Below are 19811 nucleotides of genomic sequence, written 5' to 3'. Positions count from 1 at the left end.
GCTCAGTGGTACTGCTGCCTGCTTCACAAGTACAAGGTCCTGAGTTCAATCCCTGATACCAAAAAAAAATTTTTTTGATTACGGCTGAAATAGAACCCAGCTGGATCATTGACTGTCTCCTGAAGATGTTACAGAGCTTCTTACAGACTCTTCTCTTTAAGAAGGAAAGAAGAAACCATGTCTGCCCATTTTCCATGTAATCTGACTGGGAAAGCATGTTCCTCACAGGCCCCAGGGGTGAGTTAGGGGGGCACAGCTTGGAGAGCAGGTGTTTCAGACAAATGTCTGGTCTGCCCCACTAGGCAATAGTTTAGTCACTGGAGCGGGCCACCTTTTCAACCACTTCAGGGGGTTCTGCTGGTTGGCAGAAGAGACAGAGAAAATGTATCTGAATTGGCTCAATGTAATAATTTTATACCAACATATGTAGGAAAAGCTATGAGAGAGAATGTGCCCAAGGACCCTGGAGATACACCCATGGAAGGTGAACTGTACGAAAATGTCTGTAAAGATCAAGCAGGTAAGAGAACACTGTTGGGTCTTTGGGTGGGTTTGGTTGGTTGATTTGGGGTTCTTGTCTTTTTAAAGTTCATCCAGAACCACAGGAATAGAAGAGAATGTCTCCCTCCCATCCAGATGTCCTGTCTCACTATCCAGGGCCAGGATGGGTGTTTAAATGCCCCTCACAGTTATTCTCTTTGTCTGCTGGCACCAAATGACATTCAGATGTCTCCAGAAGGCCATTCTATACCTTAATTTTTCACTTGATTTTTTTCACATGTCTTGGAGATTTTTATATTAATTCAGAATGTTACACACTGTGTTCCAAAGTTTTTCATAATAATCTTTTAAAAGATATTTTAAATTTTATTTTAATTGACAAATAAGAACAGTAAGTCAGATGTGATGGTGTATACCTATAATCCCAGCTACCGGGGATGCTGAAGCAGGAGGATCTTGAGTATTAGCACAGCTTTTGGTAACTTAGCAAGACTGTCTCAAAATAAAATTTAAAAGACAGAGAATTTAGCTCAGTGGTAGAATGTTTGCCTAGCATGCACAAGGATACTGGGTTCAATTCCTAGTAGCCCCCCCTGCCCCCAAAAAAAGCCATGTATGATTTTTGAAATACATACACATTAGTGTTTTGCTTTTGTTTTCTCAGTGCTGGGGATTAAACCCATAACCTCATACATGGTAGGCAAGTGCTAGTGAGAGCAGTTAAAACCTACTTAATCCCGTAGTGATTTTCAAGAATCCACTACTTTTGATTTAGTTTGGTTTGATTTGCAGTACTAGGGATTGAGCCGAGAGCCTTCACACTGACCTATAACCTCAGCCTCTTTTTAAGTTTTTGGGTTTTTGTTGTTGTTGTTTGTATGTTTGTTTTTGTTTGTTTGTTTGTTTTTAATTTTGCTTTTTGGGGGAGACAGGTTCTCACTAAGTTGCCATGGTGGGACTTGAACTCGAGATCTTTCTGCCTCAGCCTCTCAAAGTGCTGGGATAATAGGCATATGCCTCTCCATAGGCTCAGCGCCTTGTCCTTGACTAAGTCACCGTGTTGTACAGTCCATGCTCCCCTCTCCAGCAGGCATCAGAGGCTGCTTTCTGATGAAGGAGAAGCTGGGCCTGGTGACTATGAGCTCTGTCCTAACCAACACTCACAGCGCCAGCCGCATTCTGTGTGCTGCCCTAAGAGCTTTCCCGGCCCAATACTACCACCTCCGAGTCAAGACCTTTCTGTTTTGCAAATGAGGAAGCTGTGGCCGACTTGGGGTCAAAGCAACGTGTTTCCACAACACAAAACGGCAAAGGGTCCGCGAGGTCCACAGCCTTGACGCCACTGCCCCCGTGTGGTCGGAGACTCACTCGGTAACTCCGCCTTGTCTTTCGCCAGGCGCAGGAGACTCCCAGGAGATACATTACGCCACCCCCGTGTTCCAAGAAGCCGCCCGCAGGGAGCAAGGTGAGCCATAGCTCTGGATGACAGATGTCAATGAAATGCGACAGAGGGTCCCCATGACGTGGAAGGCACAGGTGCACCCCAGGAAGGAGCAGTAACTGATAGCTCAGCTCCCAGTAAACTCCCCAGGAGAAGAGGGATGGGAGGAGAGGGTGGGGTGGGGAATGTACTCTCCCCACGAGGAGGACGCAGAGTCACTACTATACCAAAACATGTTCACGAATAAATTATTTACCTCAGTCCTGGGGAAAAAAAGTTACTGCTTGGGTTTGGCAGGCTACCCAGCTTCTAGAAACAGAATTTCTTTTTAGAGGCCTTCTGACACATATCCTAAGTTTACCAAATTTTTTCCCATTTTTGTATTTCAGAGACCTGTCATGACTGTAAAACTGGTCATGTCTATTCTGAACTCACCTTGTGAAACTTAAAGAAACTACTTTGGTGTAAGAGACTTTCTTGAAGGTGATTTACATGAAAACAAAGAAAATGCAATGGCACTTTTAAAAGTCTAGTTTAAACCAGGCATGGTAGACTGTACCTGTAATCTCAGCACTCAGGAGGTTGAGGCAGGAAAATTGAGCATTTGAGGCTAGCCAGGGCTACATAGCAAGTCTGAAGGTAAAATGGAGTGCACAGAGAGAGACTCTTTCAAAACAAACAAAAAACAAACAATTAAAAATATCTAAAGTGGTCACCTAAAGTGAATCTCTGTTTTTCACACTGAAACATTCCTTTGGGTCTTGGTGGGTGCACCCAATCCTGTCATTAGACAACAGCTTGGTCAGGTGGGACCCCACTGGGAATTATTTTAAAATGCTTGTGCTATTTGTAGACATAGGTCCTTCTGTCCCTTCCAATTTTTTTGTTTTTGTTTTTGTTTTTTGTTTTTTGAGACAGAGTCTCCGTTTGTAGTTCAGGCTGGCCCTGAACTCACTATGTAGCCCAGGCTGGCCTCAAACTCACAGCAGTCCTCCTGCCTCAGCCTCCCAAGTGCTGGGATTATAGGCGTGTGTCACCACGCCCGGCTTCCAATATCTTTTTTTTTTTTTTTTGGTACTGGGGATCGAACTCGGGTCCTTGCGCTTGCGGGGCAGGCGGCGGAACCTCCAATATCATTTTTAAAAGAATAATTCTTAGGCCACAGTCCTCTTCATAAGTGGATTCTGGAGACATTCCAATGGCCATCTTGCAAGATTCCTTGTCCCCAAGTCCACCAAGGATTCAAAAGCAAAAACACAAAGCAAAATCCATGTCTAAACACAGGTGACCCTACATCCTTGTAAAGGAAACAATACCAAGAGGAAGACATACAATCATAAATATATATGCACCAAATACCAGTGCACCCAACTATATAAAACAAATATTAACAGACATGAAAGATCAAATAAGCACTAAGACAATTGTAATGGGGGACCTCAATACTCCACTGTCACAAATAGATGGATCAACTAGACAAAAAAATCAACAAAGAAATATCAGAGCTGAACCAAACTTTTGAACAAATGGACTTAGTGGATGTCTATAGAGTGTTCAACACCACAACATCAGAACACACATTCTTGGGGCTGGGGATTTAGCTCAGTGGTTTCACCACCTGCTGCACAAGCGCAAGGACCCGAGTTTGATCCCCAGTACCAAAAAAAAAAAAAAAAAAGAATACACATTCTTTTCAGCTGCACATGTGATGTTCTCTAAAATAGACCACATACTAGCTCATAGAACATGCTTAAGTAAATCCAAAGGAATTGAAATTATCCCATGCTTATTATCATACCATAGTGCAATGAAATTAAAAATTAGTGGCAAAAGTCACCATAAAAACTTCATAAACACATGGAAATTGAACAACCAATGGGTCACAGATGAAATTAAGAAGTTAGACTATTGGGCCGGAGATTTAGCCCAGTGGTTCTGCTGCCTGCCTTGCAAGCGCAAGGACCCGAGTTCGATCCCTGGTACCCACCCCCCCAAAAAAAAGAAGAAAAAGAAAAAGAAGTTAGACTGTTTCTACAATTAAATAATAATGCCAATACAACATACCGGAACTCATGGGACACAATGAAAGCAGTCATATGAGGGAAATTTATAGCAGTGAATTCTCATATCAGAAAAATAGACTGAGCTCAAACAAACAACCTAATCTTGGACCTCCAGCCTCTAGAAAGAAAAAAAAAAAGAGCAAGTCAAGCTCAAACTTTGTATGAGGGAAGAAATTATAAAGATCAGAGCAGAAATTAATGCAATGGAGACTAAGAAAACAATACAAAGCATCAATGAATCAAAGAGTTGGTTCTTTGAAAGATTAAATGAAATTGACAAACCCTTAGCCAACCTTGTCAAAGAAAGGTAAGAAAAGACTCAAATCCATGCAATTAGGAATGAAAAGGGTGAAATCACAACAGATCCTGCAGAAATCCAGAAGATCATCAATACCTACTTCAAGAACCTATATTCTAATAAGATGGAAAACACAGAAGAAATGAACAGATTCCTAGACACAGATGAATTACCAAAGTTGAATGAAGGAGTTAAAAAATTCTAAATAAACCAATATCAGTCAATGAAATCAAAGATGTAATTAAAAACTTACCAACAAAGAAAAGCCCAGGTCCCAATGAATTCACTGCTGAATTCTACAAGAAATTTAGACTTAATACCACTACTTCTCAAACTCTTCAATGAAATTGAAAAGAAAGCAATACTCCCAAAATCATTCCTGGAAGGAAGCATTACCCTGATTCCAAAACCAGAGAAGGATCCAACCAAAAAAGAGAACTATAGGCCAATCTCCCTAATGAACATAGATACAAAAATGCTCAATAAAATACTGGCAAACAGAATGCAGCAAATCATAAAGAAGGTTATACACCATGACCAAGTAGGATTCATCCCAGGGATGCAGGGACAGTCCAACATTTGCAAGGTCATCTCAATAAATACAGAAAAAGTATTTGACAAAGGCCAACACCCATTCATGATAAAAAAAAAGAAAAGCCCTACAGAAAATTGTAGGGTTTTATCTCAATCTAATAAAAGCCATCTATGACAAAACAATAGCCAACACCATATTAAGTGGACAAAAATAAGGCTTTCACTCTAAAATCAGAAACAAGACAAGGATGTCCACTCCTGTTCAATATAGTTCTGGAAACATTAGCCAGAGCAATTAGATAAGAGAAAGAAATAAAAGGAATAAGGATAGGAAAGGAAGAAATTAAATTATCATCATTTGTTCCTCCACCTGCCTCACATGCACAAGGTCCTGGAGTTTGATCCCCGGTACCAAAAAAACAAAACAAAACAAAAACAAACAAACAAACAAATTATCATTATTTGCAGGTGACATGATACTCTACATAGAAGACCCCAAAAACTCCACCAAAAGACTTCTAGATTTAATAACCAAATTCAGTAGTGTAGCTGGATGCAAAGTCAACACTCAAAAATCAATAGCATTCCTTTATGCAAATAACAAATTCGCTGAGCTAGAAATTAGAGAAATAACACCTTCATAATAGCATCTGAAAAAATGAAATACCTAGGAATCAATCTAACAAAGGAAGTAAGAGATCTTTACATGGAAAGTTACAGTACTCTGAAAAAAGAGATCAAAGAGGATATCCGAAAATGGAAAGATATTCCTTTTTCTTGGGTAAGGAGAACCAATATAGACAGAAGCTGTCTTTCTCTCAATAAATTTTTCCTAGTCTTAACCTCTGTTGTTCCTAGAATTCATTCTTCAATTTTAGAGAACACAGACTCCCACTTCAGATATCTAGCAGATTTGAGAGTTACATCTCTTCCCCCTATATCAGGATCACTGAATCCCATCTCAGATGCAAAATGTTCAGGATAATCCAGTAAGAGGAAAATGGGCTTTATTAGGCAAAAAAAAATTTTTTGGTATTGAGGATCAAACTCGGGACCTTGTGCGGCAGCGGCAGAACCACTGAGCTAAATCCCCCGCCTGGTAAAATTTTAAAAGTACACACTCAAAGGAGTAAAGTGTGGGTATCTGAGAGAGAGAGAGAGAGAGGCTATCTCCTTGAACTGGGAACATTTATATTTCTCTTGAGGAGGTGGAAAGCTATGGAAAAGATGACTCACACTCCCCAGAAGGATAATGGGCCATTTTGCAGATGAAAGCTAATATGCTTTATGGACTCACAGCATTTCGTTAAGAATTTTGGGTATGATGGATCTGGAAAGAAAGAAACATAATTAATCCAGGGAGTGCAGTTATGGATAGCCTCCGATGTGCAATCTGACAGATGTACATAGGAATAGGGAATTCTCTGTTTTGACTCAGATACCTATCTCCCTGGCCCGAGATGTATGGAACTTTTGAAAAGTCTCCCTCACAAAAAGTGCAAGTGCCTTCCCCCAGATGCCCTCAGGCGACATTCCAGGGCACTTGGAGGTGTTTCCAAGCTGAGAACCAGTAGCATGTGCTTACTGAAAACCACAGTATCATGGAGAAAAATTCTACCAGCATAAGGCAATCATCTCCAAATCTTGTTCCTTTTATTAAATTTAAAGTCTATGAAGGGGGGGAAGACAAAGAAGTCTGAAACAGCAGAATATGCCTTCAAAATTTCAATTCTGGATAGATGACTACATGTTAATAGAAAAATATTTCAATAACAAATTCTTGAATAACTAACAATGAACAATCTTAAGCAATGCCATATTTTGTACATTTTATTGTCTTTCTCAAAAGGTGATAATAAACTAGTTCTCTTTAAAAAAAAAAAAAAAAAGCTTTTGCACAGCAAAAGAAACCATCAACAGAGTGAAGAGACAACCCACAGAGTGGGAATATTTTTGCCAGCTCTTCCTCAAAGGACTAATATGTAGAATATATAAAGGAGGCAAAAATCAGACGCTCCAAATTTAAAGACACAATCCAAAAATGGGCATCTGAAATGAATAGATGCTTCTCAGATGAAGTGGAAACAGCAAATAAATATATGAAAAAATGTTTAACATCACTGGTCATTCAAGAGATGCAAATTAAAACATTGCTGAGATTTCACCTCACTCCGGAAAGAATGGCTACTGTCAAAAATCAAGCAGTAACAAATGCTGGCAGGACTGTGGGGAAAAAAGAACTTTTCTTCACTGCTAGTGGAAGTGCAGACTGGTGCAACCACTGTGGAAATCAGTGTGGAGATACCTCAGAAAACTAAAACTAGAGGTATTTGACCCAGCTATCCCCCTTCTTGGTATTGTCCCAAAAGAATTAAAAGGATCATACCACAGTGATATATGTGCACCCGTGTTTATAGCAGCACAGTTTGTAATAGCTAAAACTTGGAAACAGCCCAAGTGCCCTTCAGCTGATCAATGGATGTCATGGTTTGGGTCTAGATGTCCCCCCAAAGCCTCATGCAGATGAGGTGGGGCTTTCTTTTTCAGAGGTGGCTGAACCTACTGTGTGTGATGCTGGGATTAAGGGCGTGTGATTACTACACTAATCCTTGTGAGTGACTGGTTTGGCACCGCCCTAATCCCAGTAGCCTGGATGGAATAAAATAGGCAGAAAGACACTGTTAAGGTTCCTTGTTGCTTCTGCTCTCTTCCGCCTCCATGAACTGTTGCCTCTCCGCCACCCTGCCATGGAACCAACTAACACAATAGATAAAGTAGATGTGGTTTTTTTCATACAATGGAGCACGACTCTGCTATAAAAAAGATAAGCTTGAGACATTTCCAGCTAAATGGATGCACCTTGAGACCATATGCTTAAGTAAATCAGACACACATGTTTAAATATCACATTGTTTCTCTGGTATGAGAAACCAAAAGTGTAAATAAGGACCAAAATGTATAACAGATATTGGGAAATGGGAAGAAAACGTTCAAATGAGAAAGGGAACATGGTGGTGGGGGCCGGGGGAAAGAGACAAGAAGAAAAGAGAATAGAGGCAAAAATGGAAAGAAAGCTTTCGTAAATAAGGAAGAGAAGAAGGGTTGAAGGGAGAGGAGGGGAATGGGAATAAAAGAAGCAAGATACATCATGTACAGGCACAAATTCCCTATGATGAGTGTTATCATTATGTCTATAAAAATATACCAATAAAAAAAGAAAAAATACTACAAGATCTCGTTCATATGTGAAATCTAAAACAAAAAGAAGTTAAATCTACAGAGATAGAGAATAAAACAGGGGTTATCAGGGACAAGGGGAGGGGAGGAACTAGGAGGAACTGGGAGGAACTAGGGTATTCAAAGTAGTGCTATGTAGGATGAATAAATCTAGGCGCCTCATTTCTTTCAGCACCCGCACTCCACTCTTTAGTGGGTCCTATATCTTCCTCTAGTAAATCTTTCTTATGTCATTTTAAAAAAAACACAGGAGACCTTGAAAGGGAGTTTGAAGATAATACTGACTGTGACCAGTCACCAGGAGAGAAATCAGTATCACTCAAGTATGTCTGTTAGCCGCGGCCACTATAATCTGCTCTCCAGTCATGGACGGCATAGAAATGTTGCTATCGCTTGTTGTGGTCCTTCTGGGAGCTCGAGATTCAGACAAGTCTCGTGCCAAAGGCTCTCCTTCATGTGCTGCATCCCTCATAGCCCCAGAGCTGAGCTGGGGAGGAGGGGTCTATATTAGTTTTCTAGAAATGCTGTAGCAAATTAGCACAAATTGGTGCCTTAAAAACAACAGAAATTTATTTTCCCGTAGTCCTGGAGTCCAGGAGTCCAAAGTCAAGGTGCCAGCAGGGCTGACAGCTCTAGGAGAGGCCCCTTCCTCGCTTCTTCCAGTTTCTTGGCTGCCTCCATCTTTTTATGGACTTCTTCTCTTCTCCCTCTTTTTTCCCCCAGTATTAGAGACTGAACCCAGGGTCTTTGCACTGAGCTACATCCCCATCCTGTCTTAATTTTTTTTTTAAACAAGATTTTGCTAAGCTGCCCAAGGTGGGCTTGGACTTGGCGATCCTTCTGCCTTAGCCTCCCATAATAATAGGATACAGGCATCTGCCACCGTATCTGGCTTCCCTCTGTCCTTATGAGGATGCCTGCTACTGAAATTTAGGATCTCATCCAGGTATGGTGGTGAGCATGTGTAGTCTCAGGACTCAGGAGGCTGAGGCAGGAGGATCACTAGAGCCCAGTCTGGGCAAGAGAGAGAGGGAGGAGGGAGGGAGAGAGAGAGAGAGAGAGAGAGAGAGAGAGAGAGAGAGAGAGAGAGAGAGAGAGAGAGATTTAGCCCAACCAGATAATCCAGGGTGATCCCAAGATCCTTAATTATGTCTGCTAAGACCCTTCTTCCAAGTAAAATCATGCTCATAATATCCAGGAATCAGGATATAGACATATGTTATGTTTTGGGGGTGTCATCATTCACCTTTTACAGGAGACAAAATGATTTCTAGCTTGAATCTTTCAATCTAGGAATTATAAGTAAAGTCCAATAAAAGTCAAGAGACATTTTTAGGGCTCCAGACAAACAAAAAAATGACCGAAGTATTTCTACTCTGTTCTTTATTTGGGAGTGGCCTGAACCTCAGTCCTAATTGTTCCTGATGATAAACCTCCAGCCGGCCAAATCACAGCCAGCATCACTGAGACTCTAACTCCGTGACAATGCCCTACAAGGTCAATATTATTAATTTGCTTTCGAAAGTAAGTGAACATAGATGAGTTAAGCCACTTTACAAGGTCACCACAGCTAGTTAAATGGCTGAACTGGGAGTTAAGCCCTAGCGAATAAAAGCAAAAGCACTAGTCCTAGGAATGTCCCTTCAGGGTGGGAAGAGACACACAGGTCTGGACCAATTTGAAGATCTCGCTTTCATAAGGCAGCATTCATGAGAATCATTCCTCCTTTCTCTACTGATATTTTTATTTGGGGAAATTAATATATTAAAGAGAATAAGACGGTAGAGCTTCCCACGTCAAACCAACCTGAGCTAAATCTAGGCAAGTTTCCTAACCTCTCTGGGCTTCAGTATCCTCATTAGTAAGGGGGCAGCGGATGATGCCCACATCATGGATCTGTTGTAAGAATAAACTCAGTGAATGAACATAAAAGGCCTAGAACAGGATCAGGTACCTAAGAGAAACTCAAACGAGGCCAGCTTTTCCAGGGTGACGGTGCTTCCACTCTTAGAAACTTAAGCCTTTGATGTTGCAAACTTGGCAACTTGACCACCACTGGCTTTGTCATTTGCCTTACCCTGATTCCCTCCTCAAGCACAGCCTGAGACCGGGACAGGGAACAGGGAGTTCAATGGGAGGTGATCCCAGGGAGCAGGAGAGGGACTGGAAGAGGGAGGTAGGGAGGAGAAAAAGGCAACACAGGGATGGACTTCATGGCCATGGGGCTAAGTGGGTTGGATTCATTAAGATCTTTTGAGGTCTCCAAGTCCAGGATGCCTCTCAGAAACATTTGTTGGAGGATGGACAGGAAGAGATATTTAGGAACCGACGTCCTCCTAGGTGAGGGTTACCTAAGACAGTATGTGTGCCAAAGGCCTGATCTACAGCCACCACATTGGAGCGGGGCAGACAACAAAAGATGCGTGTTCTGCTTGGGTGTGGTTCTCTGATTGCAAAGTGAGCCCCAGCCCGCGAGGGGCTGCTCCGCACAGCTGTGACTGGCGTAGAGGTGAGGCCCAGAAGATGTGAGGTGCTGCACAGAGAAGGCCCACGTCCCTCCACCACAGCCTCGCTCTCAGCCATCCCATGCCCTCCGGGACACTGAATTGTCCGTGAGTATCCCAGGAGGTGCCAGTCATCATCTCCTCCAAAAGGTCTCCCCAGAGGGTTCAAGGAAGAAGTCCTCGAGTCCTAAGTGATCTTCCTACCCTCCTGCCCCATCATCCATTTCTAGATTCACTTCGCCCTCATTCCTCCGTGGCTGGCTGACCCAAATCTTCAACCCTATAGGGTCTGAGCCCCTCACTACCTGCCCTGGCCAGGCCATCAGGGCTGCATTTGCCATCTCCTGTTGTCACCAGACATGGAAACATCAAAAGATATTCCCTCCCCAGTGAATCCCTGGACATATTTCCCCCTGCCACTGTGACTGCACATGGGTCCATGTGGCACCAGGGTGGCCATCTGGCTGATAGCCAGCCAACAGGTGGTTTATCCATTGGGTTGTTAAGTGCCTCTTTTCCCCATGTGTGCTCTCAAGTGAGCATTGACAAGGGACAGTATCAGAGCCCCCTGCAGTGGGTTCCAATCTTCTACTTGGTGCTACAACCTATGGCAAGAAGAAAAACTTAGAGTTAAAGAGTCAGATACGGGGAACCAGGATGTCCAGTGCTTGCGCAGTCAGAGGCTTAAACAAGCAAAAGCCCTGAACACTCAGAGCTATCAACATTTATTGGCGGCATCATAGTTAGATTGAGGTAAAGGGGATACGTGAGGGGACTACGTGGAGTTGCTATGGATACATCGCTGATGCCGGCAAAGCTTGTAAAGGACAAGACAAAGAATTCTTGAATTAGAAACAGAACAGATAAAATATAGGTTGTGGTTAATAATTAACCTTGTCTTTTTAGTAAAGAGGGCTTTAACTTTGGGAATGGAATTTGGGTGCAAATCACTCTGACCCTCGGCACATAGGGTTTGGCCAGACTTGCTTATATAAACAAGCCAATTGTGGGGTTAACTCTTCACAGCCTACACTCCTTACAGCCTGCTTTGGGCATCATCAACAGGGCGGACCCCCACAGGACAGGAGATTCCCATGCTTCCCTCGAACTCCTCTGGGTTCGCCCACACTGTCTCCCCCACATCTCCTGGTCTCTCATCTGATCCTGCTCCTCCCTGAATTCACCATCTGAGCCACTCACTAACTTCCAGGAGTGTGACTCTGTTCTCCCCACACAAAAAACAGACAACCCAGACTCCAAGCACTGCGTGGAGCTCTGCCTGTGGGAAAGATTCCTCCTTCCCCTCCACTTGCTGGGCTACCCTGACTGGGATCAGCAGTGGTCCATTTCTGAATCTCACCAAAATATCAAGCCAACCAAACCAAACCACAGCAAGTCACAGATGTGATGCCTTAGACAAACAGGCGGGGAGGGCCAGGGATTTAGCTCAGTGGTTCTGCCGCCTGCCTCACATGCACAAAGTTCCGAGTTTGATCCCCAGTACCAAAAAAACCCAAAATCAGGCAGGGGACAGGGGAGACTCTGCCACCTGCTCATTTGCTTCACTTTCTACCCCGTGGATCTGCTCAGGTCCAGTGCTGAATGTCCCACTTCCTTTATGCAATAGATTGTTGGTTTCTCACCCAATCTTTTACTTAGTAGAGCAAACAATCCTCCACTCCCATTGGGCATCTCTGGTCACATAGTCATTTGAAGTCCTGTGCTCCAGAACACAGTCTCATGGAGTGCACAGTGGCATGCCAGGAGTTGTGTTTCAAATGGTAAGTTTGTGGGGTTGGGGCACAGAGGCATGGTCTTGCTACAGAACCTATGAGTTGGTTCTGGATGTCTTCACACCGATTTATGACAAATACCTGTAACAACCCTAGACCTCCAGGTCAACTGTCCTGAGTAGTAGGGCAGCTAGACAGAGCTTGGGTGTGAATCACACTCAGAACCTGCAGCCTCCCCATTGGGAGTGGTGGTTCATGCCTATAATACCAGCACTTTGTAGGATTGCAAATTTGAGTCCAGCAATGGGTCCAGCAATGTGTCCAGCATGGGCAATTTAGCAATTTAGCGAGACCCTGTCTCAAAATCTAAAAATTAAAGGGCTGGGGATGTAGCTCAGTGCAAAGGCCCTGGATTCAGTTCTTGCACACACACACACACACACACACACACAAATCAGTGTTTCTTTAGATAATATTGTAATGAATTGGAAAGAATTGCAGCTACACTGTGGACAGCTATGTCTCCTCTTCATGTGACTTCAAACTGCTTTAAATCTTTTCTTCTGATAGGAATTAAAGAGGACACATTTGCCAAATGGAGAGGTGTGCATCACGAATAGAGATCATGTTGAACCATCCAGGACAGCAGCTCAGGTGGTTGGATTTATGGAAACCTCCTGTCATCTACCATGGGGCCTCCAGTGTCTGCAGTGGCCCCACTGGTGAACTGAGAAGTTATGGAGACCCCAAATCCACGAAGGTGGCCCTGGTCTCTAGAGTTCTCCCCAGAATCTACCATTGCTTCTTGTTTGCCATCTTGGCTAGGAACGGGTGGGCAGTTTCGAGAGCCTGGTCCTCTTATAGAAATGGCCTACAGGGGACTGGGAGGAGGGCTTTGCCAGCTGTATATCCATCCCAATTCTGCAACCAGGAACCGGGAAAATAACCATAAGGTGGCTCTGCAGGGTACTGGACCCAACATGAGAAAAAGCTTAGACCAGTGCTTTATTTATCCCCTATCTTCCATGCACTCCATCTTAAAAAAGCATTTCGAGTCTCCTGGAATCAGTTTCAGCACAGACCTTGTATCTAACAGCCTGAAAACCCCCCCAAATGAACTGCAGCCTCATTTCTTCAGGGTATACTTTGTCTGCTAAAGAGCTATAGGAACTGTTAAGGAAGGACTGAGGAAATATTTGTCATGTGCACTTGCTGCTTACCAGGAGCCTTTTCTCAGGGGGATCTGGTATCTCTATCATTTGATGGGTCTGAGAAATGATTCAGATCTGGAAATGGGCAGGAATTCATGACTTCCCATTACAGTGCTGATGCCAGTCTTCCATTTGGTTGCTTTGAATCTTTTCTTTTCTTTCTTTCTTCTTTTGGTTGTATGAACAATACTGTCATTGGTTGCCTGCTTCTCTCACTCTTAGGAACAGCTAGGCCTCATCATGAGTTCCAGCCACTCTGGTGTTTTCACCCTCGGGGGCCATCACATTAGCCTTGCCTCCCACACTTACGTGCCACCGCCTCACCTCTGCTGTGCAGGAATTCAGCCATTCTCTCGGCACCAGGGCCAGGGCCAGGGTGGCATCTTCCACTGTAACTCTGACAGAGGGAAGCCACCACTTAGGTTTTCCTCAGTGCCAGTGTCTCCAACCCAATCCATTTGAATTGCTTTAGTAAAGGAAATGTCCTCTAAGTCCACTTGAAGAACTGGACAGCTGTCTCCCCTAATACATAAATTCCTCTTATTTCCTTCTCTGAGCCTTCTGACTCCCTCCCTCAATATTTTGCTCAGACTCTTCTGGCATCTCCACAGTATTTTTTTTTTTTTTTTTTTTTGGTACCGGGGATCGAACTCCAGACCTTGCAAATGTGATGCAGGCACTGGAACCACTGTGCTAAATCCCCAGCCCCTCCACAGTATTTTCTACAGGCTGGCACTCTGTCCAACGGAAATGGGCTGTGAACCACGTAGTTGCTCTAATAAAAAATGAAAAGAGAGCTGGGCCAGGGATTTAGCTCAGTGGTTTCGCTGCCTGCTGCACAAGCGCAAGGACCCAAGTTCAATCCCCGGTACCACAAAAAACAAAACAAAACAAAAAATGAAAAGAGATAAAATTAATTGGAATCATATATCATACTTAATCTACTATGTATAAAACTGCATTATTTCAACATGTGCCACCAGCCCTATTTCACCAAAATGTGGGAGCTATTCCAGCAGCATATTTAGGAGAACACCATGTGTTTTTTTGTTTGTTTGTTCGTTTTTTGAGACAGGGTCTTGCTATGCAGCCCAGGCTAGCCTCAAACTCATGGTAATCCTCCTGCCTCAGCCTCCTAAGTGCTGGCATTACAGGTGTGCACCACTATGCCTGAGCGGATGTTCTTGACAGGACATCAAACAACACTTCTCTGGTCTAGTTTTATATTCTGGACCTCTAGCTCAGCACCCTCCTCCCTACTCTTCCTTAAGATCCCCCAGTTCCTGGAAGACCCTTCAGCCCTTGGGGAGGTCGGGTTGCTTCCATGGCAGGGACTGCCCTTCATTGTGCAGGCTCTATCAGACCTTAATTATTGATCTGTGGCAGAGACAGGGATGGATCTTAAAGAAGAAAAGCAAAATAGTGAGCAGTAGATAGAATGGTGGCGCCAGGGCAGGGAAGTGGGGATTGAGGGTTACAGAGTTTCAGTTTGGGAAGATGAAGTTTTGGAGATGGGTGATGGTGATGAGTGTGAATATGAATGTATTTAACAACACTGAATTGTTTAGGATGGCAAAAGTTACATGTATTTTAAAGCAGTAATTAAAAAATGTGAAGCATCTGCCTTACGTGGGGCTGTGTAACAAAGCGGGGGTGCTATCCCCTAGCAAGTGTGGGAAAGCTGCTCCTGCCTGTCCAGAGGGCTCAAGACAATTAGGAGTTTCAAGGCCCCAGATGTCCACATCCCACAGACCCGCCTTCCCTGCCCAGGCCTGAGGACAGCAGAGAACTGCTAGGTGCGCCCACTCCACCCCCATCCTCATCACTTTAATCAAACCCTGTCGTTCAGCACAGCATCCCCTTTGGCTGTGGGTCATCAGAGTGGCTTTAAATGGTGCTGAGGAGGCCCTCTGGGTTCTCAGCCTTCCCTGAGTCGATAGCCTCTCATCTTCTCCTTGCAAAGCACCTAATGCAGGTAACAGAAGCCAACCGACTCCACAATCCACATAATTACCATTAACCCCAACCTTTCAAGTGCTGGCACTATTGCATAACCCAGTGCCTTACTTTTCCTTGCACTTCCTTCTCCACCTCAGGGGAAAGTCTTAGCAACTGGAAAGCCACAGTAGGCTGAGAGTTCTCACCACCCCATTTACCACTGGGAGTGGAGTCCTTGTGTCATCAATCCAAAGGAAGTGATTTCATCCCCCAGGGTTACTTGGGAGGGCCTTCTGATCTCTCTTGTCCTGGACTAGTCCAGAAAGCAGAGCCTGAGATCAGAACTTCGGTGCAAATAACGCATCTGAGAGGAGGCCCCAAGTAATGGGACGAGGGACTGCAGGAAAAGCCCGTGCAAGGCATGCTGTTGAGTTGGCCACTGCAGTGAGCAGCTGGGCCTTGACCCCACTGGAACCTTCTGGAGGAGGAAAGAGCCTCCCTTGGAATCATCCTGATCCTCAGTGGGGAGAGGCCTTTACTCACCGGCTTCCAACCCCCCCTGATCGAAGGCAGCCCCAGAATAGGCTGCCCCTCCCAACTGCTAGACTGCCTGTGGGGATTTCCCAGAAGGCTTCCATTGGTGTTTCATTCTGTGGTCCTGGGAAAACCTCAGGGCAGAAAATAAAAGATGCATTTGTGCACTTGAAGCATAAAGCTGTCAGTACAGAGTGGGTGGAACCTCAGCTGCAGATAGAATCAAGAGGTGAGATCCAGAAGAATGCCTCTCAACATTTCCTTTATGGCAAAATAATGGCAACAATAATATCTGATGTGTACTGAGCTGGTACCATGTTCCAGGGACTAGGTGCTTTGTGTACTTCTTTTCATATAGTTTCATAGAGTACAGGTACTTTTTTTGAGGCAGCGACATTTTTTTGCCCCTCTTTACATACAAAAAGAAACTGAGGCAAAGGTCACTGAGGTACTGTCTGGTGGAAACAGGAAAAGAACACAGGTGTGAGTGACACCAGAGCCTATATTTCTTTTCTTTTCTTTTCTTTTTTTGGAGTGGGGACAGGGCCTCACTATGTACCCTAGGCTGGCCTTAAACTTACAGTGACCCTCTTGCCTCAGCCTCCCGAGTGCTGGGATTACAGGTGTGAGCCACTACACCTGGCTAGAGTCTACATTTCTCACCACTACATCTTTAACTTTCTAGGATATACACCTGGGTGTTCAGAGCAAGACTTACGGAACTAAGTCACCAGAGGGACAAAATTTGAAAGAATTCAGGGACCACACCCAGGCTCACTGAAGATGAGACAGCCAAGGGCAAAAGCAGCGAGAGGAGAGTGGGGCAGACAATAAGCAGGCAGGGTGACACCCCTGAGAGGACTCCTAGGAGGACAGCCCCACCAGCCAGATGGTTCCGGATAAGGAGGTGGTTCGAGTGGGTGTCCAGGCAGGTGGGCAGAGGCTGTGACTGAGTGAGACCAGTGGGAATCCGGGTAAGCATAAGAACAACGCCTACAGGGGCCAGGACTTAACTCAGTGGTGCCCCTGCCTGCCTGGCAAGCACAAGGTCCTGAGTTCGATCCCCGGTACCAAAAAAAAGAAAAAAAAAAAAAAGAGCAATGCTTACAAACGGCAGGTCCTCATTAGGTGGCAGAATATCAATTTCTACAGTTCTGACAGAAAAAATAAAGCATTGTAGTCTTTTTTTCCCCCTCACTAAGTTTATTGGTACATTTTAGGTATAAAATAGTTACATTCATCATTGGGATCTTGTACCCTTACATGAGTATCTTGGTTCTTATTTTTTTTCCCCTTCCCTTGCCCTCCCTTCACCCCCTCCACCCTTCCCCATTTGCAAAGACTTTGTTTCCATTTTTTTCCTTTTCTCATATTTTTTCTTTTCCCTTCTTTCCTTTCCCCTACCCCTCCCACTTCCCCTGCTCCTTTAGACCTTTACTTCCTATTACACAATATCAATTACACATTTTTAAAATTACAATATCAAGATCCAGGAGACACCACAGATTTTACAGAATTTAAAAGGATATACAAAGCATATTACAAAAATCTTTTTAGAAATAAATTTGACAACTTCTAAGAAGTACCTTGGAAGATAAATTAATGAAACTAACTCTGGAGGAAATATAAAATTTGAATAGCACCTATTAAAGAAAGTATATTCCTAGCTTGAAAACCTACCTATATGACAACAGCAGGCTCATACACATTTTAACTGATAAATTATATCAAACATTTAAAGCAAAAAAAAAAAGGAACACTTCTCCCCTCATTTTAGGAAATCAACATTGTGCTAATCCTAAAACTGGATAAAGATAATAGAAGAAAAAAAGTATGAACATAGATAGAAATTTGTTTAACAAAACAAACTATTAGAAGTCAGATCTGGCAGGATGTAGAAAGTGGTTTTATTATAGAGATGGCAGTGTTGGTTCAGCATTGGAAGATCCACCCCCAAAAGTCATCATTTTAACAGAGGAAAGGAAAAAACGGTATGATCCTGTCAGTAGTTGCAGAAAAAGTATTGGACTAAATTCTACAGCTGTTCAAGGTAAAAGCTATCAGGAGACTAGAAGTAGAACAGAAACTTCTCAACAGATTAAAGACATGTACTCCATACTTCCAGCAAAAACGCCTTATATGAACAGAGAAAATACAACGCATTGTAGTCTTGAAATATCAATATTCACCACTTTGAAAAAAATCTTTTTGACACCAGATGTGTAGGGTTTTTCACTATCAACAATATCTGACACTCTGGATACCAACTCAGTGCCCAGTGATTCAATTCTGACATTAACTACCTGGAGTTGGATCAGATCCCAAGGGACAGGGCTCTGTCCCACAAAACTGCCTCATTTCAGAGGTCAATTGCCAAGTCCAGACCTCACTCACTGAATAACTGGCCATAAATCGGAGGTTCCTATCACCCTTCCTCAAGCTTGATAATTTTCTAGAATGGTTCACCGAACTCGGGAGTTTAGGCGGAGAAAGCCCCTCATGCGCTTGCAGGTGGGGCTTTGGGAAGGGGACTGAATTATGGGAGTGCTGTTAGGAGGTGGGGTCTGGTCAGAAGAGGTGGGTCACTGGGGTGGGGCCTATTAGGGTACATCTCCCTCCCTGGCTCTCCCCTTCTCTTTCTGCTTCCTGGCTGCTATGATGTGAGCGGCTGTTCTCTGCCAGACCCTTCCTCCGTGCCATTTCTGTGTTTAAGCCCACTGAACATGGACTGAAACCTCCAAAACATGAACCGAGATAAACCTCTCCTCTCTTAAGTCGTGGGTGTTGGGTATTCTAGTGACAAGAAGTAAATAAGACGCTATTATTGGCTTATTATAAAGGACACAGATTAGTAGCCAAATGAAGAGGTGCTGAAGGCAAGGCCCAGAAAGGTCCAGAGTGCAGGAATTTCTGTTCCTATGGAGTTGGGGTGCACCACCTTCTTGGTATGCAGATGCATTCACCAAGATGTTTCATCTCCTTCAGTCTGGAATAGTTCCTCACCCTTGCTTTGTCTTTACACTTTTTTCCCCCAGTACTGGGGATCAAATCCAGTGCATGCTAGGCAACCCGTGCTAAGCCGTATGCTCAGCCCCTTTGACATTTCTGAAGATGATGGGCTTCACTTTGAGTTGACCTGAAGTGATCCATGATTAAGACTCAGGACGCAGGACCGTGGACTTAGCTCAGTGTCACCACCTGGCTTGCAATCAAAAGGTCCCAAGTGTGATCCTTGGTACCAAAAAAAAAAAAAAAAAAGACTCAGGGGCCAGGGATTTAGTTCAGTGGTTTCATCGCCTGCTGCGCAAGCGCAAGGACCCAAGTTCGATCCTCGGTACCAAAAAAAAGACTCGGGATGCATTTTGGGTTGGAATACTGCAAAGGATGCCTTGCTCTTCTTGATCCTATCAGACAGTGTGACTTCAGTTTCTCCCTCACCTGGTGATTTTTTCCATCACTTGGTTAACTTGTATCTGGGGGATTTCCCTAATGTGACTGATATTTTGTGGGTAGGTACTCTGAAATTATGTGAATATACTTCATCAGTTTGGAGTCTGGTGTTTATCACTTATATCTTTATAGAGTCATGGGTTCCTATTTTATCCTATAAGTTACAATCTATTGCTATCATGATTTATTATGATGCTCAAATTGCCCTAGATTCACAAGTAGGGTCCCCTCCACACTGGCTTTTTTTTTTTTTTTTGGTACCAGGGATTGAACTTGAGATCTTGCGCTTGTGAGGCAGGCGACGGCACCACTGAGCTACATCCCCAGCCCCGCACTGGCTCTGTGTTCTTCTGACATGCTCCCAGGG

At 43.8% G+C, this 19811-nt stretch overlaps 2 protein-coding genes across 11 annotated transcripts in view; one reads left to right on the top strand and one right to left on the bottom strand.

Annotated features, from left to right (window-relative positions):
• Milr1 (mast cell immunoglobulin like receptor 1) overlaps positions 1 to 7720 on the top strand; it is a 35413-nt gene extending 27693 nt beyond the window's left edge. For all 5 annotated transcript variants that reach the window (XM_021248651.2, XM_087208615.1, XM_087208616.1 and 2 more), the window contains 3 exons: positions 431 to 520; positions 1898 to 1966; positions 2332 to 7720. In XM_021248651.2, the coding sequence (XP_021104310.1) occupies positions 431 to 520; positions 1898 to 1966; positions 2332 to 2384 (212 nt within the window). In that variant the 3' untranslated portion in view covers positions 2385 to 7720. The remainder of the gene's footprint in view (positions 1 to 430; positions 521 to 1897; positions 1967 to 2331) is intronic.
• Polg2 (DNA polymerase gamma 2, accessory subunit) overlaps positions 1 to 19811 on the bottom strand; it is a 66697-nt gene that overhangs the window by 7565 nt on the left and 39321 nt on the right. The window contains exon 9 of one of the 6 annotated variants that reach the window (XM_087208611.1): positions 3911 to 19225. The exons of the other annotated variants lie outside the window; for them this stretch is intronic. Within the exon in view, the coding sequence (XP_087064737.1) occupies positions 19204 to 19225 (22 nt within the window). The 3' untranslated portion in view covers positions 3911 to 19203. Of the gene's footprint in view, positions 1 to 3910; positions 19226 to 19811 lie in introns of those variants that run through there. 6 annotated transcript variants of the gene reach the window in all.

The sequence above is a fragment of the Heterocephalus glaber genome, unplaced genomic scaffold (genome assembly GCF_053883595.1).
Source record: "Heterocephalus glaber isolate CG9 unplaced genomic scaffold, H.glaber_assembly_v1.0 deba00000937, whole genome shotgun sequence".
Lineage (NCBI taxonomy): Eukaryota > Metazoa > Chordata > Mammalia > Rodentia > Bathyergidae > Heterocephalus > Heterocephalus glaber.
The sequence above is the reverse complement of the archived record's forward strand: the minus strand, read 5'-3'. Positions and strand labels throughout refer to the sequence as shown.